The 23,293-nt window shown below is 39.2% G+C and overlaps 5 protein-coding genes across 6 annotated transcripts; 2 read left to right on the top strand and 3 right to left on the bottom strand.

Moving 5' to 3' along the window:
* Window positions 1-2,041: 2,041 nt before the first annotated feature.
* rtn2b (reticulon 2b) lies at window positions 2,042-5,026 on the bottom strand. Its single transcript, XM_055148874.1, has 7 exons — window positions 5,014-5,026; window positions 3,753-3,960; window positions 3,061-3,199; window positions 2,634-2,703; window positions 2,410-2,456; window positions 2,239-2,297; window positions 2,042-2,153 (listed from the first exon to the last, which is right to left on the bottom strand). The coding sequence occupies exons 1-7, from the start codon at window positions 5,024-5,026 to the stop codon at window positions 2,042-2,044; spliced, it is 648 nt and encodes a 215-aa protein (XP_055004849.1).
* A 2,214-nt stretch (window positions 5,027-7,240) lies between these two features.
* On the top strand, window positions 7,241-10,478 carry ppm1nb (protein phosphatase, Mg2+/Mn2+ dependent, 1Nb (putative)). Its single transcript, XM_020933505.2, has 6 exons — window positions 7,241-7,892; window positions 8,072-8,643; window positions 9,588-9,705; window positions 10,026-10,140; window positions 10,213-10,276; window positions 10,345-10,478. Exons 1-6 carry the CDS (start codon window positions 7,487-7,489, stop codon window positions 10,360-10,362), a joined length of 1,293 nt encoding a protein of 430 aa, XP_020789164.1. The 5' UTR covers window positions 7,241-7,486; the 3' UTR covers window positions 10,363-10,478.
* Window positions 10,161-14,454, bottom strand: kcnk12l (potassium channel, subfamily K, member 12 like). 2 transcript variants are annotated; one of them, XM_055148679.1, is made up of 3 exons: window positions 13,787-14,454; window positions 13,180-13,611; window positions 10,161-12,948 (listed from the first exon to the last, which is right to left on the bottom strand). In XM_055148679.1, exons 2-3 carry the CDS (start codon window positions 13,523-13,525, stop codon window positions 11,948-11,950), a joined length of 1,347 nt encoding a protein of 448 aa, XP_055004654.1. In that variant the 5' UTR covers window positions 13,526-13,611; window positions 13,787-14,454; the 3' UTR covers window positions 10,161-11,947. The 2 variants fall into 2 exon arrangements, with proteins under 2 accessions (XP_055004654.1, XP_020789271.1); XM_020933612.2 differs by having other exon boundaries at window positions 13,180-14,454.
* Window positions 14,455-14,554: 100 nt separating this feature from the next.
* On the bottom strand, window positions 14,555-19,050 carry itpkca (inositol-trisphosphate 3-kinase Ca). The gene is made up of 7 exons (XM_020933576.2): window positions 18,932-19,050; window positions 17,254-17,347; window positions 16,969-17,182; window positions 16,291-16,495; window positions 16,061-16,162; window positions 15,918-15,989; window positions 14,555-15,335 (listed from the first exon to the last, which is right to left on the bottom strand). The coding sequence occupies exons 2-7, from the start codon at window positions 17,300-17,302 to the stop codon at window positions 15,132-15,134; spliced, it is 846 nt and encodes a 281-aa protein (XP_020789235.1). The 5' UTR covers window positions 17,303-17,347; window positions 18,932-19,050; the 3' UTR covers window positions 14,555-15,131.
* Window positions 18,287-23,276, top strand: ccdc61 (coiled-coil domain containing 61). The gene is made up of 10 exons (XM_055148234.1): window positions 18,287-18,539; window positions 19,574-19,731; window positions 19,824-19,906; window positions 20,345-20,505; window positions 21,012-21,164; window positions 21,542-21,749; window positions 22,251-22,333; window positions 22,451-22,671; window positions 22,928-23,006; window positions 23,075-23,276. The coding sequence occupies exons 2-10, from the start codon at window positions 19,584-19,586 to the stop codon at window positions 23,274-23,276; spliced, it is 1,338 nt and encodes a 445-aa protein (XP_055004209.1). The 5' UTR covers window positions 18,287-18,539; window positions 19,574-19,583.
* Window positions 23,277-23,293: the final 17 nt, after the last annotated feature.

The raw sequence follows: 23,293 nt of genomic DNA, 5'->3' as shown, positions 1-23,293 counted from the left end.
CACTGTCAATATCATTTATAAGAGACTGTCAGACCAATCATTTTCTATAAAGCTGTGTCTGTAAAAATTATTTTGCCAACATTTGCCTGTAGTAGCTAGAGTGTTAGTTAATATAATAGGAATTTCTGTATATTTTGTATAAAAGACAACAGTCAGTGACTAAAGGGAAGACGCCAACTTGTACATTATCCTGGAGAACTGTTTAAGTGCCATATTGGAGTATTTTTATTGTTATTTCATTTTCATTTCATGTTATTTCATTGTTATTATTGCTTACAACACCTTATAATTTGAAAGGCATTTTTCTGCACCGGTCACAAGGACAAAGAAAATAGTTGTTCCTAAACAAGACTGCTGAATGAAGTGTAAATGTGTTCGAGAGCCTCCTCAAACAACCACAGAGGAGAGGGCTGAGTCACGACTTGTGGGAAGGAGGGAGAAAAAGTCCTTGAATTTCTCAGCATTTGAACTGATGCGAGGAGGATTGTTAGTGATTCCTATAATAATATTGTACCAGACAACAAAGAACAGCCCACCCATGTTAAGTAGGCCCATTTGGGCTTATTAAGTAATTCTAACTTATTTCACTTACTAGAATTCAAGAGGATGCACCTAGATAGAAGGCACTGTTATTTTCACAGTCCTGCCTCAATTTGTGTGAATGTGAAAGAAGATATTTGACAAGAGCGACACACCGTGGCCACATCAAATACTACAAATATCAGCCCATTTGAAACATTCAAATGAATTCCAATAAATCAATTATGGTATAGATGTATTACTGTAAAATAACAAAATAAAACAATAAATAAAACTTAAGTAAGTTTACCAACAGGGTGTTTGTGTTTTAATTGGGGATCGTTACAGTAAATTATGACAGTATAAAACAATAAATACCCCAAAGATTAAGTAAACATTGAAAAACATCAGCACGATATTTTAGACTAGTTGTGGCTATCAAATCGTTCATTTTAGCATAAAACGCAACAATACAAAGAACATTTTTGGCACAACGACACAAAGCCTCACAGTTGTGGCCAGTGGCCTATTGTTGCTCTCCAGAGTTCAACTAGAAGTAAGTACCGTTCAACTTTACTGTGCATTATTGGAGACATTACAAATAATAACGACTGCTATTTAAGACATTGTAGTTTGCAGCTGCGTTTAAAATGTGAAAGCATAATGGAAAAAGACACATAAAATGCTAATTCGCAGGCCCACTACAGCTAATTAGCTTTGCCTTGAACTTGAAACACTGTTGGAAGCAACTACTCTCAGTGCTAAAAACATATGTTTTATGAGGCGTGTCGTGGAGTTTAATTACGTAGGTCTAGCTACCTGTTTATGACAATGATTATTTTAATGTGCTTTCATGACTTCCAACTATGGGCAATATACTTTAAAGGTGCTTTTCTGGTGGTTCGCTACCTATTTTTTTCCGATGGAGATGTTATCATTTTGCTTGGAATGTTCCACAGTATGGCATTAAACTTGCATTTTTACAATTACATTTTTGATATTGCTCATAAATTCATTGAATAACATGCATTCTGTGAGTATCCTCTGCATTCGATTTGAGTAATGACTTGGCCTGGTGGCGCCACCTGCTTGTATCCATGGAGATAGATAAGTTAAATGTCATACTGTGGAACATTCTAACCAAAACAGTTAATGACAAGCAGGTGGAAGACCTCCCACCAGAAATGTTACATAGTGCACCTTCAAGAATCAAATAGCCTACTAGTTTACCTCCAGCTCCATATGCAAAACATTTGGTTAAACAAACTGTGATTGTTCTTGGGGGTGTTTTGAACAAGTTCATGAAAATGTGCCAGAGGAGAGTAATGCATTGAATAAATTCCTCCCCTCTTCTCTGTAGTGAATGGCAGCTTTGTTTCTGCTGTCAGGATCAATTAAATCTTGCTCCCATAAACAAACATGGAGGAGGTGAACAAATGGAAATGAGTTGCCTCCAGCGGCCCCAAACAGGATGACCCTTTAACATCAAACTGCTTCACCTGCATTTTAACAAACAAATTGTTTACTTGGACTTTGCTTTCTGTTTTGTGGCGGCTGCAACAGCTGTTATGGCAGGTTTGGAGGCCGGCTCTGAGGGCTCTGAGGGTCTCACTGACTCATACAAGCTGGAGAAGCTAAAGAAACGTGTAAGCACAGTTTATTACATAATACACTTTGAAACATGCACATGAGGCTTTCTAACACTGTGGAGGTACTTACAGGCTCTTGATTTTCTTTATAAACGCTTTTACTGCTCTTGTGATTCTTCTTATCCGTACCTTGAGGTCATAGGCATTATTATAAATATCAGAAAGACTTTGCAATCAAAGCTGTTTCATAACTTATAACTAGTGATGCTATATTATAAGTCATAGTCAATAAACTACTTACTTGCTGCTTTTTATACAATATAGGGAAAGAGAACATGGCAATTACAGCTGTAAAAACAGAAACAAACTATTATTATATTAATTAAAATATTAAACACATACATAATAATAATAATTATTAGTAGTAGTAGTAGTATTTTTTTCAAATGTTTTTGTGTTTGGAAGTAACTGCATATTTTGTTTTTAGAGATTTGCTTTGATGGTCCTGAAGCATCTAGAACTTACCAGTGATGACAAGAGTGAGTCCAGTGGTCATCACACCAACATAAGTCAGTAAGTACAGGAGCACTGCAAACTGTAGAAAGAAGAAGAAGATAGTCTTAGCTCTGTTATGTGAGTTGTGTGAAGACTTATTATGTATGTATGTATTATGTATGTAACATTTTATAGAATTTCCCTTGACCTTAACACTACTGAGCACCAGGGCTTGACATATTTAAAATATATATCTGGTATTTCAATTCACCTTTCACTTTTTTCATTGTCATAACATTAGGAGTGGCAAACTGAATGTGTTTCTAGCTAAGAATTAAAATCAACTCAAATTTTGCCAGCTGCTCAAATATCAAGACTTGTTTATGTCATTAGTTAGTTGTAATAAACTTAACCTAATGAAAAAACACATCTCTGACAGATTTTTGACTGTGGAGACCTTGATGGAGTCAACTATGTTCTCGATGAAGAGCAGCCGTTTGATTTCAGTCACTGCGAATGCGATCAACAGCACCACCTCCTCCACCAGAGCCACAGTCTCCTTATCTGTGAGTGTGCTGTCATAGTCCAAGTACGACCTGCAGAACAACAGGTAATTAAACCCCAATCATTTATTTAGCTAACTCATAAGGTTATTATTAAGATTTTAATTATGTATATTTCTCACTAATAATTATAAATAAATCAAGCAGTAATCAAAAAATAAAACAACTTAAATGATGAACAAAAATGTATAGCAGTCAAACAGAGGCCAACCAACAGAAAGATAAAAAATAAAATGAATTTAATGAGTAGAATTGAGCTGTCCCAGCAACGCATGTAGAGAAACACAAATATTGTTTATAATTATAAAAATAATAATAATACCAGTGGAAGAGGGGGGTATGTATTTATTTGTTTGCTTGTCTATTTAAATGGGACAGTGCACATTAATTACCATGAACCCAGTAAATATGCCAGATTTCTGTAGAGAGAGATCTGTAGTCCAAAATATCTGTGTCATTTCCATTTTGTGATTGTGTTTTATTGTTTCTGTTTGGATTCTGCTGTGTTAATTGTACTTAATTACAAAAAATAAACTAAAACAAACAAAAACAAAACACAAGCTCTGTTTTTTTGGGTCTGACTCACTGAAAAGGGTGCACCCCAGGGTTCCAGCGCAGCAGCTCCAGTAGCTTGTAGTAGAGACGTAGAGTGAAGGTGATACACAGGATGCCCAGGCAGATGTGGGACAGGACTGTGATGGCACTCAGCTGGAACATACTGGCCAGACTCACGACCAGCCCTGTGAAGATTATGCCCGTCTTTCGGACCTTTTTCCAATAGACCAGCTCCACCACTGCCAAGAGACACAAAAACTGATAGAGGACTCTAAACATATGGTTCACTACCTCACTGTGACAGACTAAAAACCTTTCTACCTTCATGGAGACCAAATCAGACCATGTTACAGGTCAGATCTTTGGAGAGACATCCCCGCTCACAGTCAGAATGCCTGTTTTTCTAGATATTTTTGAGAAACCATCTGTAATTTCATAAATATAAAGTAGAGCTGTTTAATGTCATACTATGGAACATTCCAGCCAGAGCAGTGATATCCATGGAAAAAAAAAACTGGTGACAGGCCCCACACCTTTAAACAACACCTTTGTCAATCCATGGGTTTCAGAATGATGAAAAATGTGCACTGTTGTCATCTCAATTGACAATTTAAACAACAACAAAAAAGTCACATATAACAGGATACTGAAACTATGATACCCGATAGCAATAAAATATGTTTTGAAAACTGGTAGCGCAAAAGCAATATACCACAAAATGTGTTTGCTGCACACTATTGACAAAATGCTAGGTCAGAACTAATGTTCATGATTAGTCAGCATATGAGTCATATAAATACAATAACAGCTGCTATAGAATCACTGTCCAAGTAATTTTCCTTGTGGATCAATAAAGTTTGTGTAAATCTAAGTCTAAGTCTAGCGAAGTAGTTAGATGTGGATTAGTGTTAATGCAAAACCATCTGATATGTAAACATAATAATCAAACAGTGAATAGTGAACAAGCAACAAGTCTGTTATTATCATTAAGTGTTGGGTCAAGATGTATTCAGTCAAGTCAGTCTATCACACTCAATACACACTCAGTGCATATGATAGAGATACAAACGAAAAGTCTGAAAATAACTCAACCCAAATATTCAATCAGTGCTTAAATCTCATTTAGCTTTTGTCCATCTGTCGTCAAATGAAAGACATGCTGGACTTGACAGGCCTGTCTCTGTTTGCACCTGTGTCCATTTAAATCATCCTGTCTGCGTTTGACACTGACCGATCACTTCCTGCTGACTCTCATTCACATTTATTCAAACATTCAGCTTGGATTTTCTTACATTTAGAGGCCATTTCTGCTGTGTTCCTGCCTGGTCTTCTCTCCTCTCTGCTGGCTTCCAGTGCAGGCTTTTTTTGGCTTTCCCAGCCTGTCAGCAATATAAGGTCTGGCTGGCCTAATTTTATCCTGTATTGGATACCCCCTGTTTGGATTCACACACACACTCAAAGGGGAACCTGAGACTAAAGCCTGTACATGTCCCTCAGCTCTCAGTCTCTCGTGGGTCCTCCGTCAGTGAACAGCCGACCTGCAGCCACTGTGCCACATGTGGGACACTCCATAGCAGCCATTTCATATACATTTTATATTTTTCACTCACTTGATTCATTGCTATAGTATAGTATAGTATAGTATAGGTAACAAAGTTAATACTAAGCTAATTTCACAGTCACCTTTATGTCACCTTGTTGAATCCCATTAGAACAAACCACTAGTGAGGCTCTTTCATACTATGTGAATGCAAATGAGACGGAGCATCTCTGCTCTTTACTCCCTCTGGTGCTTACAGGTCTAATTAAAAATGATACATTGCAGCACGGGTGTGATGCTAACTGAAGGCTCTGCTCTGTCTGAGGCTCTGTTAGGCTCTAATCTGAGTTTTAATTTAAAGTGGCACTAAACACCTATACTCCTTCCACAACCACATTTCAAATAGATTTTTAAGTGAGTAGTTCCTAAAGTACTGAAGTAAAGAGTGATCTTTTGCTTCATATCTTAGAGTAGTCTGGTCAGGGCTGTAAACGTAAACTATGCATATTCTCACCTTAAATTCACACTTCCTTGTTATAGATAGGTTGCGGCAGACACTTACACCTACAAAGATTAATAAAATGTACATAATGAGGGTGTATGGCACATTGGCACTCTCCACATAGTCCACACCATCTATATTGAATCTAGGGACTATAGTTTGTTTTTTTGAATTTTTTTTCTAAAGGTTTTAAATCTGATCTGAAGCATTTCTGTGACCTTTTCAGCTAACCTCAGTAGAACGGCACCCTGGAGAAAGTTTGAGGATATTTACTGTGACTTGTGATGTCTTGGTGGGCAACAGTAAGTAGTTTATGGAAGGAATGACTGCATTACTAGTGAGACATGGGGGTAGAAGCAAAACAAAACAAGTAACAATTAAAATCAGGGGATACTGTGTATGTAAAATCAAGTTTTTATGATGTCATAATGGTGTTTACTGTATTTTGATTGATCCATACCTGTTTGAGTAATTCTTTATTGTTTGTACTGTATTTGTGATTATTACAGAAAATTCTGAATCCACAAAGGTTTCAAAATGTCACATGCCATTATGAAGAGATGGGACCTGTCTATTCTGCTGTTTCTGTTCAGTTCTATTGGTTTCAGGAAATCAACAGACCCATTACTGTGGAGCTCAACAGTGACCGCCCACTCCCTGGTTCTGGAAATATATATTTTTTCCGATAAAAATGAATATTCAAAGTTAGCAATCTTAAATTTTATTTAAAATCTGTTTCTGAAATTTTATACACAGCCAAGTTATTTGCAGTTTGCAGAATCATTCATTTTAAATGTGTTTTTTGGACTTAAACAGCTTTCAATATTTGAATTTTTCAAAAAGTGTACGGGGAAAAGACGTGGAAACTTTATTTCTGGAACCTAAGCAGACAGTCACTGTTGAGCTCTAATAATAAGCCATTTTAGATCAATATTATGGTTTACTGTGAACTGAATGTAAAATAATAGTCTCCATTCACATGTTATGGTTTAATACTAAAAACTTGAAAAAACATAATATCTTCTTTAAATAACCCTATAGCCCTAGTGTTAAATGTCAATTTCACAGTTCGGCTTTAATATCAGTGTCATATTTTTGGGTGTTTTAGCTGAAGATGACTCATAAATTAAAAGTAGGCTATGTACACTGGATAGATTTTTGTTGGTTTGTTTGTTTGTGTGTTTAACCAAATTTTGAAATAAGCGATGTTTTCTGCACTTGCTGATTGCTCTTGGTTGTTAGTAAATAGCCATCCATGCAGTAATCCGGTACAGTCCATAATCCAACCGATCAAAGGGTAAGATTAACAGGGTGGGAGGGGCCAACTGCAGATAGGAGGATGTGGAGGCAGTGAGCTCAGGCAGGGATAAACCAGGCCATGATTGGTGCATATAAATAGCTAGCCAATCACAAAGCAGGCAAGGAGCATAACAAGACAAAAACAGAGAGCTGGGGAAAGAGGAGAGAGCTATGAAAAAGCGAGGGAGAAGGTGAAATTACGGCAGCAGAGAGACAAGCGACGAGCAGAAGAAGATGGGCAGGATGAAGCACTGCTGAAGTCTCCAGAGAGAGACAGAGGAGAGGCACAGAGGAGAGGGAGATGAGCCGGTAACACAGAGCTGCAGCATCTGCTTAGACATGCCATGCTCTGAGCCTAGAGCACGGCTACGCACTTAGGCCTCCTTCACTCAAGCAACCAGCACAACCTGCTTTCACCACAGTGATGAGGACAGCCAGGAAGGGCAGTGTGGAGATGCCTGCGTTTGTGCGTCAGCTGGTGAAGGAGACAGAGAAGAGGGTCAGCTCCTTCTTTAAAGGGGGCCGAGGGGGGGCTGCTGAGGGGGAGCATCCAGCAGAAGGAGAGAGGGAGGAGGTGATACCCAGCCCGTACCTGGACAGGCCTGTTTTGGACAAACTCACAGAGGAGGGCTGCACCCGCTGGGGGCTCACCTATGCCCTGGGGAGCATGCAGGGCTGGAGAGCCAACATGGAGGACTTCCACAACTGTGTACCCCAGCTGGGGGGCGAGCTGTCCGAATGGAGTTTCTTTGCTGTGTTTGATGGCCATGCGGGCAATACAGTGGCACAATATTGCTCCCAGCACCTTTTAGGAAACCTCCTGACCACAGGTGAGTTATGTAACAGAATATGTTGTGAATATAACAGAGAGTGTGGTAACAAGCATTATGTAAGTGAATCATTATGTGTGCATTGATGTTTGCACGCGAGGGAAAGCTGTTATACATGTCACTCTATGTACCATAATACTTTGGAAAAGCTTTCTTTAAAATATCTGTTGTGGCCACAGGTGGAATGGGACCAGAGGATGACCCTGAAAAAGTAAAAGACTCCATTATTGAAGGCTTTTTGCAAACGGACAAGCATCTTCAGACAGTGGCCCGCAGAGAGGGGTGGGAAAGAGGGGGCACTACTGTGGTGGCCACTCTCATCTCTCCATTCTACATCTACTTTGCGAATTGTGGCGACTCCAGGGCCATGCTGTGTAGATCAGGCCAGGTGTGCTTCTCCACCAGTGACCATAAACCGTACAGCCCCCTGGAGAAGGAGCGCATCGAGAGCGCAGGGGGGTCCGTGTGCCTCCAAAGGATCAATGGCTCCCTGGCTGTGTCCCGCGCATTGGGGGACTTCAGCTACAAAGGGGCAGAGAACAGGACTCCCAGTGAGCAGATGGTGTCACCTGAACCTGAGGTGTGTGTGGTGGAGCGCTCCCCAGCCGATGAATTCTTGGTTCTGGCCTGTGATGGTGTTTGGGACACCATCACTAACGAAGAGCTGTGCGCCTTCATCCACAACCGCCTCCAAGTTTGCACTGACCTGAGGGATGTCTGCTCCCAAGTCATCGACCTCTGCCTTTATAAGGTCAGCCACTCAAATCAATGTCTCAGCTGATTAGGGAGTTACATCACTAGAAATGCACTGTGGCTCATGACATAATCCTACTCAACACTGGAACATTTAACTGAAGGTGTGAAAAGTCATTTTAGGAAGTGATGGATGGCTGTAACTGGTTAGGAATTAACAGTTTATTGAATGTTAATACACTCAACAAATGAAAGAAAATAAGAAAAATGGTGCATGTATAAAACATTAGAGGCAATTGGGATCAACATAAAGTCAAGAGGGCACACAGAATATGAAAGCTAAGAAACTGATTTATCATTATCTAGTAAGTGCCAGAGTTTAATTCAGTCTCTTCTTGCACAGCAGGTGCAAATAACACCCCACACTTTTGTATGTGCTTAAAGTACAACACTGACAGGGGTCGCCTAAAATAGAGCCGAGAGTGTGATAGCGGGTGGGATAATTCTCAGTTCATGTGAGGACCATTTTCTTCTAGTTTTATGGTAAACGTGTTAGACTCTGCATTCTTTGTACCCACATGTGGTACAAATGAGAACACGTGCTTTGAGGGTCAGAAGAATAAACCACAACATCAGGTCACTGTGGTTCACCTTATGTAAATGATGTTTCTGTTCTCATGTCAGTACATCTTAGAGTCAAAGCACAGTACACTGAATCGCCGCAGGTCAGAGAGGGTCCACAGCTGTATTCAGTGTGCTTTGACCGTCATGTCCATCATGTCACACAATTATGTAACATGAACTTCAGCATGGATACACAGAGTGACCTCAAGACATCAACATCTTCCTTCATTTACAATTCTTTGCTCAGCTGTGTCTCTGTTGAGCTAATGGGCGAGTCTCAGCACAATAGGTTCTTTCTAGCACAGCTCAGTCCTGACAAAGGTTTTTTTTTTTTTAAATTTGTAATGAGTTTGGCTGATGGGACGTTTTGCTTCACAGGGCAGCCTGGACAACATCAGCATCATTGTGCTTTGTTTCCCTGGCGCCCCCCAACTTTCGGCTGAGGCACTGCATCAGGAGGCTGAGCTGGAGGACCTGCTGGAGTCTAAAGTGGCAGGTATGTTCTTCTGTGAAAGCACCTTTTTTGTTACCCATTTTATACATCTTATTACATTAGATGTAAAACAATGAAAGTCAGTTAAACTTAATTTGGTCTGTTAAGTACTGCTGGAGCAGGAATCCTCACTATATATATAATATTTGTAATCCATTAAGAACATGCTATACTTGCATAGTTAATATACAGTAATTAAGACATCATGTGAGTTAAAGGTTGTTTGCTCCCTTGTGTTGGACTCATACACAATTTTTATTTACTTCATTTCTGCAGAGCAGTAGTTTCTAAAATGGATGTTGCATTTCATTGTGTTTTGACAGAGATTTATGAGGAGTTTTGCAACAGAGGAGAGGAGCCTGACCTACTATCTGTTCTCACGGTCCTGGCATCAAGCGTCATCCCTGGTTTACCACCAGGGGGCGGCATACAGAGCAAGTAAGATACATCCCAAGAAACACATTTTATACATTTATTGTACATGTTACAGATAATTCTTCTGTTTTGTAGGAGAAACTGCATAATTTCTGCATACTATCAGCAAAAAGAAATACACAAGCCAACTGTACCAAATGTAAGTACATGCCGTGAAAAATAATGAATGCTGCATTCTTTACTAATATTTTCTTTTGGTGTTTCTAGGGATTGGGAGGTTCCTAAGACATTACGAGGAAAACTGAAAGAGACTGTAATTATTGTTAATACAAAATCTTCATATGTGCAAAAAGAGATAGATGTTTGTTTACACTGTGTTGACAAGCAGCACCTTGTCAGGAAAAATACTGAATGGATAGGAGAAGGCTCAAATACAATTTATATTTGCACTACATTTTCTAATGCTCTCAGAGACACACCCTGCCTCAGTCATTTATGGCCTGTAACACTCAAAATAACATACTGTGAAGTACTTATTTCAGGTAACAGAGGAGTAGCACACAGTAAGTAACATGAAGTCAAATGTAAAAGATATTCAAAGTTGCCAACTAAATGTAATATGCTAATGCTCTAGTTTGTAAATGGAAGTGTCGTTGCCAACGGCAAATAGGAATGTACTATTATGAAATTAGATTAAAGGTTAAGCTATTAAGTTTAAGATTTAACTTTGCATATTATAATAAACATCTCTTTAGTGTCCCTAAGTTCTGTATTGAACTCAGTATAAAAGAATGCTTTGAAAAATATGCTGCATGTTGTGGATACATTTGACAGAAATGAGATGTTATATAGAGTAAATATATGAAGAAATACATATAAAAGTGAATTTATTTATCTTTTCTATTTATTTCAGTACACATCTGTCTGTACAATGTGAGATTTATTTTTTCAAATGAAATGTTGATACAGTAATTTCTGTGTTGCCTTATTATATTTTGTAAGACATAAGAGCATCAACATCGCTACTGTACTGTGCTGAAGTGTTACTGTTACTACTTTTCTGTCTATAGAAATATAAGTCATGATTACTTTATTCTAATAAAGTTTTAACATTGCTTGTTTCTTTTTATACTGCCACAACAAACAAGTAGGAGAATTGCTGATAGTTACTATGCATTTCCTTAATACTAACAAATCTTAAGCTTTTAGCTTTATGCTAATCTTTCTCATCAAAAGGATTATGAGGGATTTGTTTGCATAGAAAAGGACCTCCTCCATGAAGCTTGAGGCTGCTTTAGAGGCAGGAGAGTGATCCTACATCTGTCTGTACTGCTCTTACGGACATGAGGGTGTCCTCCAGAGGTCCAGTTTGATTAGATGTGTGCCTCTTAAAACCTTGCGCCATGCTGTTCTTTGACGACTAATGTGAATTTCAATTACAAATGGTGAAAAGAAAATGCATAAAGAAACACTGTTTTTTTCTATTTGTCATAGGTTAGTTTATATCTTCCACCACTGACCTAATGATCTAATAGCAGACCATCTCAGACATACAAATATATGGTCAAGGATACACTTAAATCAGTGGCTCTCTTCAAAGGCTCCTTCAGGGCATCTTTGGTGATTGCATTTGTATGAGCCAATCACTTCATGACATCAGACATCTCTTTACTGCCCCAGTACTGTTCTCCTCTGTCCGTGAAACAACCGCTTAAACACAAATTCAACTTAAGATGCATAGAGTTTACATAGAAATTGTTCAGGAAAAATACAGAGTGAATTGAAAAGACATGGTGTTATCCTACAAAAAATATTTTGGCATTTAAGTTTGGCTCCATGCAACACCAGAACACCTGAACACAGCTACCTGCTACCTATCTACACTGGTCTCCTGCAGGCGGTTGTTCATGATGCCCAGAGCTCCGACACCCCCGGAGAAGCCATTCTGGTGGGCATAGCTCTGTCTGGGGCCCTGGTGAGCAGTCTCACTCAGCTGCTTCTGGAGCAGAGCCAGAGACACTTTATTGGACACCATGAACTCATTGACAGAGATCATCTCTCCGGACAGACGCCTGCCCAAATGTACAGCTCCATCTCCTGCCCCATCAGTCTCACTCTCAAAGACTGTCTCCACAGAGCCATCCTTGTAGGGGCGTCTCCCAGTCCTGCGCTGAGAGGAGGCCGGGTGCACTGTGTTGCACTTGAAGCGTTTTTGATTCAGATGTCGGGGCAGGCGAGTGCGATGGCGAGACTTTTTATAGAGGCAGGGGCAACAGAACCTCCAACAGCCCACTGCACAGCAGGAGCAAGACTGCAGAGATCCAGAGCACACCAGTTTACTTAGGATCCAGTTTAGAGTTTGCTTAATGATGATAGATATTACATTAAAAAGTGAATAGATGCAGCACACTCCCATGAGGATAAACAGGCAGTTCCCAAAGCTGTACACAGCCTGAGACTCGTACTGCTGCCTCTGACTGCTCACCAGGTCACCAAAGCCAATGGTGCTGAATGCCACAAAGCAGAAGTACAGTGAGTCGATGTAACTCCAGTTCTCCATAGAACTGTACAGAGTGGAAGCACTGCATGCAATCACGACTGAAGCCATGCCTAGGATCAGCATCACATAATACACAGAGGGCTTCCACCCCTCCAGACTGTCCTCCTCCTCAGGCTGCTCCTCACGACTTGCCTCCACCCCAGCACACCTCAGCCGCCGCTCATGGAACCAGCGCATGATGTAGGCCAGCATGGTGATGATGCGCTCCAGGAACAGGTTAAAGAACAGGATGGTAGCAGCACAGCCAATCAAACCATAGAAGATTAGGAAGATTTTGCCTGCAATGGTTGTTGGTGTTGTCATGCCAAATCCTGAAAAGTAGACAGTTATTTTATACAATGATGATTTATGCATTTTCACTTTTCAAGTGGGACACTGTCTTCAATATTAAATATTTATTTTTCCACAAATCTTTATCATATAAATGGAATATGTTTTATTAAAAATAATTTGTAGTCATTCCAGCAGCCAATAACTGAGAGTTCGTGGATGTATTTTTAAACTAAACTATGGTTTAAAAAATAAACTTAAATTAGACTTACCAATAGTGGAGACCACAGTTCCCACAAAGTATAGAGCTCCAGAGAAGTCCCAGCGTGGTCGGAGGGTGTCCACTCGGATGCCTGCTCCGTTGGCCTCTTCATACTGCCGCAGCAGAGTGTACAGAGCGCCCAGGTTCACCCTATGTCTCTGGGTAAAGTTATCCACCTGTTGTTTCCACCGTCTGCGTGCTCGCAACTCAAACGGGTGTTCAAGGGCTGAGAAGATGGCAGCTCCACACAGTAAATAGAGCAGGATGAGCGCAGCCAGGAGGCAAAACCGTGCATTATCTTCATTCATAGGAGCCCGGAGGCAGCTGCAGCAGCCCCGAGCTTTCCTCTGAGCCATGAGTACAGACAGAGCACGCACCACCTCCAGCCACTTACAGTCTCACTGCATCATACAGCCTCTGCTGCAGGGAAACACAAGAGGAGCTAGAGGAGCAGAGAGGTCAGAAACAAAGTTATTTTGAATAAACAAGAGGAAAATTAGACAAACAAACCTTTGATGATAAATACAACGTCATGTCATTCAGTTAAATTAGAGCAAAACTCATGATGAAGTTCAATATCTGTGATGATAATATGATTGTAATATTAGAAAACATACCTGAAGCAGCGGAGTGCTGCCGTACTGGATGTGCTGAACAATGACTAGTTATAGGAGCATCTTTTTTGCTCCACTGAGATGCAGTGATGACATCATCACGATGGGCCCACCCCATCTAGTCCTGAGCGCACCTTCATCAGAGCTATTCAAAAAGAACCTTTCTCTAATCTTCAAATTACTTTCAATTAAAGAAAATCATTTAAACTATGTATAAAGCCACAATACAAATATTTTCTTTTAAATTCAAAGTAACTAGATTTTCCACCAGAATAAGTATTTCTCTGTACTGTGTGTATTCTGGATCCCACGCAAACATAGAGCACAATGTACATTTTTCATTATAGAACAAAATAGATCTATTGCATGTGTAAGTTTAAGTTTTTTTTGTAATATTTCTTGTTGTATCAATTTGCCCCGCGAGAACAAACTACAGTGGACGTCTCTAAAAAGCTTTTTTGTTTATCCCGTAGACTGTGTGGGAGGATTTGTGGAGTATATCATGATTTTCTCTGTCTGCACATGCCTTTAATCTTGACTAATGTCATTGCGGAGGGCAGGAGTTCCCGGTGTCCACTGCTCCAGGCTGGGGCAGGTGTGGAAGACAGAACACACATCTGTTTAAAGTGTCTCTGATCTCCTCTATGACACTAAAGCCTATTTTAAGATCACAGTCATCCTTATCAGTGACATATGTGTCCTTATAATACTTTTAGCCATATATTTTCCCTCATGGTCAACATTCATTGAGTCTATGGAGTGAAGTACAAAACTGTTTTATCCATATTTATTATTGCTTTGCCAGGTCATTGTAGATAAACCCATTAAGAAATTATTAATTCAGATTTTAAAATTGCTTTAGCACCATTTCATTTCTTAATGTATAGATTGTGCTTTCAAACGTCCACAAAACAACATTATTATGAGTTAAAATGGCAGTGTACACATATTCGCATATTTTAAATTGCAATATGTAACTTTTCAGGTGGCGTGTCACCTGTCTCCAATGACTTCATAGATGTGCCTGGAATGTTACAGTATGGCATTAAACTTATCTAACATATATACATTACATTTGTTTTTATAAGTAAAAGAAAACAGAAAAATGCATGCATTCTTACTGTGAGTAAGCTTGCCTCTCCACAGATCTACATATACAGTAACTTGGCCTAGTGGCATCGACGGCTTGTCTGGAGATAGACACATCTGATACCATACTTCCACCAGAAAAGTTACATAGTGCATCTTTAATTCACTAAACAAGTTGTTAAGTTGTGCTGTATCTATGATAAATTTGATATTTTGAAAATGGTCCTGTTACCAAATTACTTCAAGTCCTAATTCCCCTCTAGCAGTGGAGCATGTTGGTCAAGACATCAATGAGGTTGTCCAGGCCCCACAGGTATCCATCCTCTCGATTTCCCTCCACCCAGGGAGATCGGTGGTCCACTCTGAAGTGAGGCGGGAGGGCCACAGTCTTTGCAAAGTCAATCATCCAAACTCCTGCTTTTCCAGAGCAGTCGTGTACAAATAGTAAGGAGCTCCCAACAACCTACAGAGAATCAGTGCAGGAAAATAAATCAGTGCCTGTGTTTACAATGGTTTTCATACCTTACAAATGCTGGGTGCAGCTACACAATTTTAGAATTAGACATCGAGATATAGACTTAGACTTTATTGATCCTCAGGGGAAATTATTTTAATATATATAATATATAATATATAATAATAATATATACAAACTAACACTGTGCCACTGTTCAGCCATACCTGAACACCCAATACAAAATGATAAAAATCTTCAAGCTGTTCATTATATTATTTAAACCTTACCCAACTTACCCAACTTTTCTCTTTATAAATATGTTAATTTTGTTTTTCAAAGCAGAACCTTAAAGACCAATACACACTGCGTGTGACTCACTATACACATTGGTGGTCCACTCTACTGCTGTGTTAGTGACCAAAAAACTCATCATACATGTGAACAGAAGAGATGTGCCAAAAGGATTTGTGACATTTATACTTTCTCTTTTTACGGTTTGAAAATCAGGTACTCGAGCTTTAAGTAGCTTTAGTTCTTGTACAAAAGTTATATATATAGAAACAATGACCTTATGTGTGTGGTACCAACCTCATGTGTTTTGAAGAAATCTGATGTCTCCAAGACCTGTCGCAGCTGTCTCAACTGTCTTAAATAACCCCACTATAGGAGGAATGTTAGAATTAACACCACTTAATTTTCTTAAATTTTATTTATTTTTTTGCTAGACTCACCATAATTTGTGTGTTGGATTCCACAAAGTCACTCAGAGCTTTTATCACTTGTTCTTTACTTTTGGTCTTTTTGAAGTTTGTCTGACAGTCTTCATTTGGTTTCTGGATTAAAAGAGGATACATCTAATTGTACTTGTGAAACACCTAAACCTGTCATCGTATGATGACATATTTGACCTATGTAGAAAGCTGCATTTTCATCTGGAACCCAGCAATAGTTCTTAAAGTACCTTAAATCCTTCAATGCGAAAGCCAAGGGTAGTGGTGGAGCTCAGGGTCTCTCTCCACTGCATGTATCTACTTTTTAAAACAGCCTTTTGAGCCTGCTCCTCAGCTGTTGGTGCGCCTGGATCCACAGCAACCATCTTCTCAAACATGTCCTGACGAGGCTGGGGGCGCTCTCGAGCTAGTTGCAGCTCATTCTCAAGATATGTTCTAGATGAATACAAAGTTTAAAGGAGTCATGCTAAATCAACCGTTTTGAGCTACTAACAATGTTCATATGTTCGTTCATTTTAAGCCTCAAAGTTGTATTTCAAATGATTTATGCATGTGGGTGTATTGTCTTAAATCTGAGGCTTGAGTGATCAGATTTTTTTTTCAGTTCTGTTCATTAAAAAGGCAGAGTTAAAAAAAAAAAAAGGCACCTAGCCATTTTCAAAAATAAATAAATAGAAAATCCACTGCTTAATACAGACGCCACTATGAAGATGTGGAGCTGATCCACTTTGAAATTTGACGTAATTATGGACCAGTTTCTATTATTAAGCTGTTACAGATCTATTATATATTTACAGTGAACAAAATGTAAAATAATTTATTACTAAGTACTAGAAAAAAAGACCAATAGTGCTTAGAGAAATCTGATGAGCAGGCATATAATCAGTGAGTTAGCATTAGCCTTGTACCTGCTACCGATCTTGCAATCCATAATGTAAGGTGAATTAAAATTGTTAAGTAGGTTTTCCATCATGTTGTAATCCTGATTATCCTTTCGCACAACTCCATGGTACGCTGGAACAAATGGCCTCAAAGAATCCTCCATAAGTTTCATGTAACATTGCTGTTCCCCCTTACAAAATTTTTTCAGCAAAGTGCCATGTTCACCAACTTGAAAACTCCCTGTGAGAAAGTACAATGTTAGCAAAATACACACATAACTCTACAGAAACATTGAAAAACTATGTCCTGACCTTCATGTCCAACCACTTGCTGCCACTGCGGGTGTGTTTTGGGGGTCATGGAGACAGTGGGTGATGTCTGGTGACTTGTTTTTCATGTGCAGTTCTGAAAGAAGGAACAACACAGGAGTGAGACATATACACAGCTCAGTGCCTTGTGTCCAAAGACAAGAGAGACCTCAGACTTCAGACTCAGTTACTTAACTGCTCTCTGTCACTATGGGAACAGCCTAAACTAACTGGCGTGAAGACGGCCAGCAATGACAAACCTGACTCTAAGGCTTGTACATAAATGAACTATAAATTTACAGAAGCGGTCTGTTTTTCAGAGTAAATATGCAAGGTATGGAACCCCCATAAGGGGTCATGACTCACAAAATGTTTTCAGAGAGGCCCCAGATGACATGAGAAAAAATGTAAAATTTTACATAATATGGTTCCATAAATCCAGACCTATGTTCTGAAATTAAAAACTAACATTAGACATAAGGCTACTTGATCATTGGAGGTTCCTATAATACTGGTTACTATTATGGGGGTCACGACTGCAAAAGGTTCAGAACCAAGGAATTAGACAACAAAAAATGTTAAAAAGGGCACTATGTGACATTTCACCACCTGCATTTTTCCATGTCAACATTTTTGTTGCTTTGCCTGTAATATTCTGTAACCATCTCCATGGAGACAAGCAAGTAACATGTGCCATGTTACGGGTCAGATCTGTAAAGAGGCAACTCAGCTCAATGCAAGAATGCATGTTTTTCATAACTTTTTCTAAGAAATAAAAACACATGTAATAATCTAAATGCAAGTGAGGTATGTTTAATGCAATACAGTGTAACATTCCAGGCAAAGCAGTGACAAATAGAGTCAAGCAGGTGCTGGACCCCACCAAAATATTATATGCACCTTTAAGTGTGTATAAATAAACAAAAACTAACGTTGACTTCACGTTCATTGAGTCATCTACAGATGAAAGCGCTTAGTGGGGGTAAAGTTTGTGCTGTGTGCCTCTGGAGGGCAGTGACATTACCGAAAGACGGCGCGCGCTCACGTCTAATGTCCACCGAGGAAGAGGGGTGTAAAGACGAAGAAGAGTTTGAGGGTTCCCGGGTGTTGAACCGCTCTCACAGACCCAAACAGAACCTCAGAGACCCCATGAAAGACCACCACACACCGGGCTCTCACTGCTCCCGATGCCCGTGAATGAGCAGATGACCGAGATCGGCGCTGTCCATCCACTTACTATGGTTTCTGACTGGAGCTAATACCAACAACCACTACAGCATCAACCAAAGGTAAAACGATATTATTTTTTCCCAGACTCAGTATCCCCACCTTTCATAATTTATTGGTAATCAACTAAAGTTATCCTAAAGCAATCTTATCTCATTGTAAACAAAGCTGCAAGCCAATGATGCTAACTATGCTACATACGTTTCCAGGGCACAGATGTTAACGGCGTTATTTGACCCAGAAATTAAAATTCCCCAACATTATATATGACATATTTCCATTAGCGTGAAAATGGTTACATGCAATCGATGCTGTAAATAAATAAAATGCTGAAAGAAAAGTGCAATATCTCCCGCCGTAGTGAAAGCTGAGGTTTATCCCCGCGGAGAGAGTAAAACATGGTAAAATGCATGCGTGAGTTTTCACCGTCAAATAGGCACAGTTCATTACCTACCTCATAACATGCATGAAAAGGGTCGTGTTGAGCCCTCGACATTTGATATCACACACGGAGCTCAACTTTTCACTAAAATGACGATCACTCCTTTTGGAAATTTGCTCAAGAGACTCTCCTCTGCCCCTTTCGGTGTGTTTTTGTCAAGACAGACAAAATGGCAATTAGTCTGCTTATTAAATTAAAGCTGTACTATGCACCTCTTGGTGGAGGGGTTATCATCAGAGTTTCTCAGATGTTATTGCTTTGCCTTGAATGTCTACTCTATTTAAACTAAAATAAATGTATCTTGCATATTTAAATATGGGTGTTTTAATAGCTTAGATTGGGGTTGCCTCTTCACAGATCTGACCTGTAACTTGGTTTTGTGGTGTCTCTTCCTTGTCACTGTGGAGATAAATATGTTTAATGCTATATAGTGGAACTTTCCAGGCAAAGCAATAATGTCTTGATGGAAACAAGCAGATGGCAGACCCTTCACCAAAAAAGCTTACATACACCCTTAAATATGATATACAGTTTGAACTGACTGATTTATTTTGCATTAGATTCTGCCAAAATGGTGTAGAGCTGCTAAATTGTGTCAGGGCTTTTGTATCAAACTGTATCTTTATCATTATTTTTTTGCCTTGTTTCACACAGACCTGGAGTGATGGAGGAAGGAGCAGAGCTAATGAAGGATATAGTGTTTCGAGGTGTGGAGTTTGCCGTTAAAATGGAAGTGGACAATGGGCTGTTGATTGTTGAAATTTCTGATTCTACAACAGCAGATCAATGGAGAGGGGAATTTGACCCAGCATGTAAGTAAAATGCATGGACACTATACTTGGAATAAAATCTACACCAAATCTGATCTGAAATTTTAAATTTTTTTGTTTTGGGTTTTTTTCAGATATCGAAGACCTCACCAGAAAAACAGGCAACTTCAAGCAGTTTCCTATATTCTGTAGCATGTTGGAATCCGCTGTTAAGAGGGTGTGCAAATTTGAATACTTAAAAACAAAAATACACAAACACAAAAAATAATAATAAATAAATATAACACATGAAACCAAAACTGCAGAAACCCATTCAGAGTGGATAAATATGACCTGACTAACTGCTCATTGATGTGTTCATTGAAGCAGGGTATTTTCACTGAAGCGAAAATTGTGCTGCTATCGTGAGCTGTCGTTGTCATTTTCTACAGTCGATTAACACGCAGGCGAACTAGAAGTGAAATTGGAAGCTTTTGTGGTTCTAGATCTTAAATTTGGATGTTACTCACCTTAATGACATTGCATTTGGGATTGTGTTATAATGTTGTGTTGAAATTAAATTAACTAGGAATGTAAGAAATGCTTTTAGTGCCCTTTTATTTTGCATTTCTCAGTAGTAATGATGATGCCTGATTTTTTTCTGTAATTTGCACAGTCAAGCGATTCAGTCACTCTGGACCTCCTGACCTATGCTGACCTGGAGCTGCTGCGTAACAGAAAAGCAGGAGTGGTCAGTCGGCCCCGTGCCAATCAACAGTCCTCTGCCCTGACCGCCAAACGATATCTCATCCTCATTTACACCGTCGAGTTTGACCGGTTTGTTTTTGTTTATTTTATATCTGTTCATAGGCTTTATTAGACAGGTCAGTACATAGTGTGGAAAGGTAGTGTAAATTGGGGAGAGACGGTTTTAATTAGTTTCATCTGTTTTGTTCTCCATCTTACTGAAATGTTCCTGTTTTTTATTGGCTGATTTTAGGCTGATTTTAGGCTGATTTTAATTATGAAGCCCTAAATTTGCCCTGATCAATCTTGGTTTTGTTTCTGTTCAGTTGTTATCTTGAGTTAATGAAGTAAATGCAGGCATGTGCATTTTTGATGTAATTAAACTGAAATAACTAAAATGTCAGTATTGCAATTCTTAATATACTGCAGATGTTTCATTTTTGTGCAGCCCCACATGGCTTGACTCCAACAGAAGATGTAGATAGACGGCAAACACTAAACAAGTAAATATGAATAAAAAAATTGATAAATGCCCACTAATTGTTTTTTTTTTTTGTTTGTTTGGGGGTTTTTTTGCTTTCTTTTTTATCATCCAGGATTCATTACCCATTGCCTCTACCCTATGTTGGAAAACCTGACCCTGCTCTGCTACAAAAAGAGATCAGAGCTTTACGGGCGGAACTCGGCACAGTCACTTCTCAGGGAATCAACAAATCCGACAAAATGGAAATACAGCAGCTACGAGAAGAGTATGCATTTATACCTTTACTAAATATAATATGCTTTTTTCTAGTACTATAGTTTATGTAGGTAATCATTTTACTTTTCTGCATTGTATTGTTGAAAAATGGCTTCACAACATTTTTACCCCTATGTGAAATAACCACATTTTACATAGTTTGAAAAAAAAAATTATAATAGGAAGGTAGGGGGTATAGAGGATAGGTGAAAACTGAAATTTGCGAATCTCTCAAGCTTCAAATACAGGACAATAGAGGATTACTTGTATCATCATCAGTTTGTGTAAGCTAATGACCAAGGAGCATAGTAATAATATAAATGTTTATATGTTTCATTATATGTCCTTTTTAACAATGCTCTTTAATGAAATATATTGTTTTTGAAGGTTATTGCTGGTAAAGGAAGAGAAGGATGCCATGGCTAAAGTTTTGGAGAGACTTCAGATTGGAGGGGGTATGGGGACCCCTGGGAGAGAGGAGTGGAGAGCTCGAGATGTGGTCCGATCTCTTGAGGAGCAACTTATGAAAGAAAGAGCCAAGAACCAGCGCTCTGCAAGTAAAAGGAGTCAGGAACAGAGACTTCTAATGGAACAGGTACTCTAATAAATCAGTGGCAAAAATGTACAAATGGTACACATCATTGAAGAAATGAATCATTACCAATTATGCTTAATCTGATCGTCCTTCATTTTTCATATTTAGTAGGAATGGGTTATTGTGCCGCAAGATTGTGCACACGTGGAAATGATTGTGTGGCAATGAGCGTGTGAGAGATGTGTTTACATTTGGCACACATAAAAAAGGGTTAATGATGCTGATGAGTTACACCTCTGTATTTCAAGCAGGGCTACAATGACAAAAAAGTATTAAATAAAATAAATAAGTGAGGCCAAACTGATGAAGAGGCAAACAATTTATTATATTTTTTTGTCAAAATCTCAGTCTTATTCTTATTAACTTAATCTCACGTCTGTACATCGTTGATAGATACTCTCTCAAATATTATGCCTGCCCAATGGTTGTGCTTTTCACAGTGTTGATTTACACAAAATAATTCATTGTTTTTGCTTTGACATATTTCCATCGATTGGTTAGTTCGAGGAGCTGCGTGCGTCAGAGTGTGCCCTCAGAGCTCGTGTCAAGAGTCTCACCAATGAACTGGCGCTGCTGCGGAGAGGGTTAGACAATCTAAGCATGTACTATATCCTTTCTTTCTCTCTTTTACGAATACTTACTTCTACTAACTAATTTGAGTCTATCCCTCTATTTACTTATCGATTCTTGTGTTACTGTAGAAAAGTGACTCCAGTTTCTAGTCACATCGCCTCTCGACTTGAAGGTGAAGTCTACCGATCTTTGTCCCGAGAGAGGAGGTCTGGATACGGGGTGGTCCGAGTGCAGTCGGGGTCCAGGGAACGGATGGAGGACAGGATTCAGAGGTCCGAGGAGCGAGGCAGAAGATCAGACTCGACAGGACCAAGAGGCCGGATACCAAGACCCTCTCCATCTCCCACTGGTACTGCTGTTGATTTCGTGATATATATGGAGACAATAAAAGCCACCTTTAAGCAGCCTTAGGTTTATTAATATCGCAAAATTTAGTGATCAACTGTTATCCATATTGCCCTGCTCGACACAAGTTTCTTATTTTGACTATTTCTGTATTGTAATTAAAGTTGTTTTTTTTTTTTTAAGTTTACAAAACTAAATATCTGTCTTAATAATGTTGTACTTGTTTTTTGTATGTTTCTGTTACATGATTTATTTTATAGGTTCAAGAGGTTCTCGCTTTGATCCAACTGCTTATATCCAGGACAAACAGCGCAGACAGAAAGAAGCAGAAATCAAGAAGTAAAAAAAAAAAATCTTAATATCTTTAGTTGTTGTCTGTATTTTGATAAGCTTTTTAATCTTAATAGACAAAGGAAAGTGCGGAGGGACATGCTAGTGTCACCAGTGTTTCAGGAGAGGGGCCGTTCGCGCTCCAGAGAGCCCCACCCTCAGATGGTGCGGCCGGGCAGCCGAGGGAGAAGCTTGTCTGTGGAAAGGAGGCTGAGCCGAAACTCTTCAGAAAGCTCATTAGTCGACATGGATGAAATGACAAAAACATTTTTAAGGTAAAATCTCAGAATGCATGG

Source organism: Boleophthalmus pectinirostris, unplaced genomic scaffold (genome assembly GCF_026225935.1).
Source record: "Boleophthalmus pectinirostris isolate CB_2022bp ecotype Guang Dong unplaced genomic scaffold, ASM2622593v1 HiC_scaffold_12, whole genome shotgun sequence".
In the NCBI taxonomy this organism is placed as follows: Eukaryota; Metazoa; Chordata; class Actinopteri; order Gobiiformes; family Gobiidae; genus Boleophthalmus; species Boleophthalmus pectinirostris.
Note: the sequence above shows the minus strand (reverse complement) of the source record. Positions and strands in the feature narration are given on the sequence as shown.

Bases quoted from the DNA above. Each gene is read 5' to 3' on its own strand.
- rtn2b (XM_055148874.1), bottom strand. The intron at 2,704-3,060 runs GTCTCCACAGTC...TTCTTTCTACAG, and splicing joins ACATAGTTGACTCCATCAAG to TTTGCAGTGCTCCTGTACTT. The intron at 2,457-2,633 runs GTAAGTTCTAGA...CTGTTTTTACAG, and splicing joins ACTCACTCTTGTCATCACTG to CTGTAATTGCCATGTTCTCT.
- ppm1nb (XM_020933505.2), top strand. From the start codon at position 7,487: ATGAGGACAGCCAGGAAGGGCAGTGTGGAGATGCCTGCGTTTGTGCGT. The intron at 9,706-10,025 runs GTATGTTCTTCT...GTGTTTTGACAG, and splicing joins GCTGGAGTCTAAAGTGGCAG to AGATTTATGAGGAGTTTTGC. The intron at 10,141-10,212 runs GTAAGATACATC...TCTGTTTTGTAG, and splicing joins GGGGGCGGCATACAGAGCAA to GAGAAACTGCATAATTTCTG.
- kcnk12l (XM_020933612.2), bottom strand. From the start codon at position 13,525: ATGGCTCAGAGGAAAGCTCGGGGCTGCTGCAGCTGCCTCCGGGCTCCT. The intron at 12,949-13,179 runs GTAAGTCTAATT...TCTACTTTTCAG, and splicing joins AACTGTGGTCTCCACTATTG to GATTTGGCATGACAACACCA.
- itpkca (XM_020933576.2), bottom strand. From the start codon at position 17,302: ATGACCCCCAAAACACACCCGCAGTGGCAGCAAGTGGTTGGACATGAA. The intron at 16,163-16,290 runs GTACTTTAAGAA...CTTTTAATCCAG, and splicing joins TTCGCATTGAAGGATTTAAG to AAACCAAATGAAGACTGTCA. The intron at 15,336-15,917 runs GTTGGTACCACA...GATTCTCTGTAG, and splicing joins ATTTCTTCAAAACACATGAG to GTTGTTGGGAGCTCCTTACT.
- ccdc61 (XM_055148234.1), top strand. From the start codon at position 19,584: ATGGAGGAAGGAGCAGAGCTAATGAAGGATATAGTGTTTCGAGGTGTG. The intron at 19,732-19,823 runs GTAAGTAAAATG...GGTTTTTTTCAG, and splicing joins AGGGGAATTTGACCCAGCAT to ATATCGAAGACCTCACCAGA. The intron at 23,007-23,074 runs GTAAAAAAAAAA...TAATCTTAATAG, and splicing joins AAAGAAGCAGAAATCAAGAA to ACAAAGGAAAGTGCGGAGGG.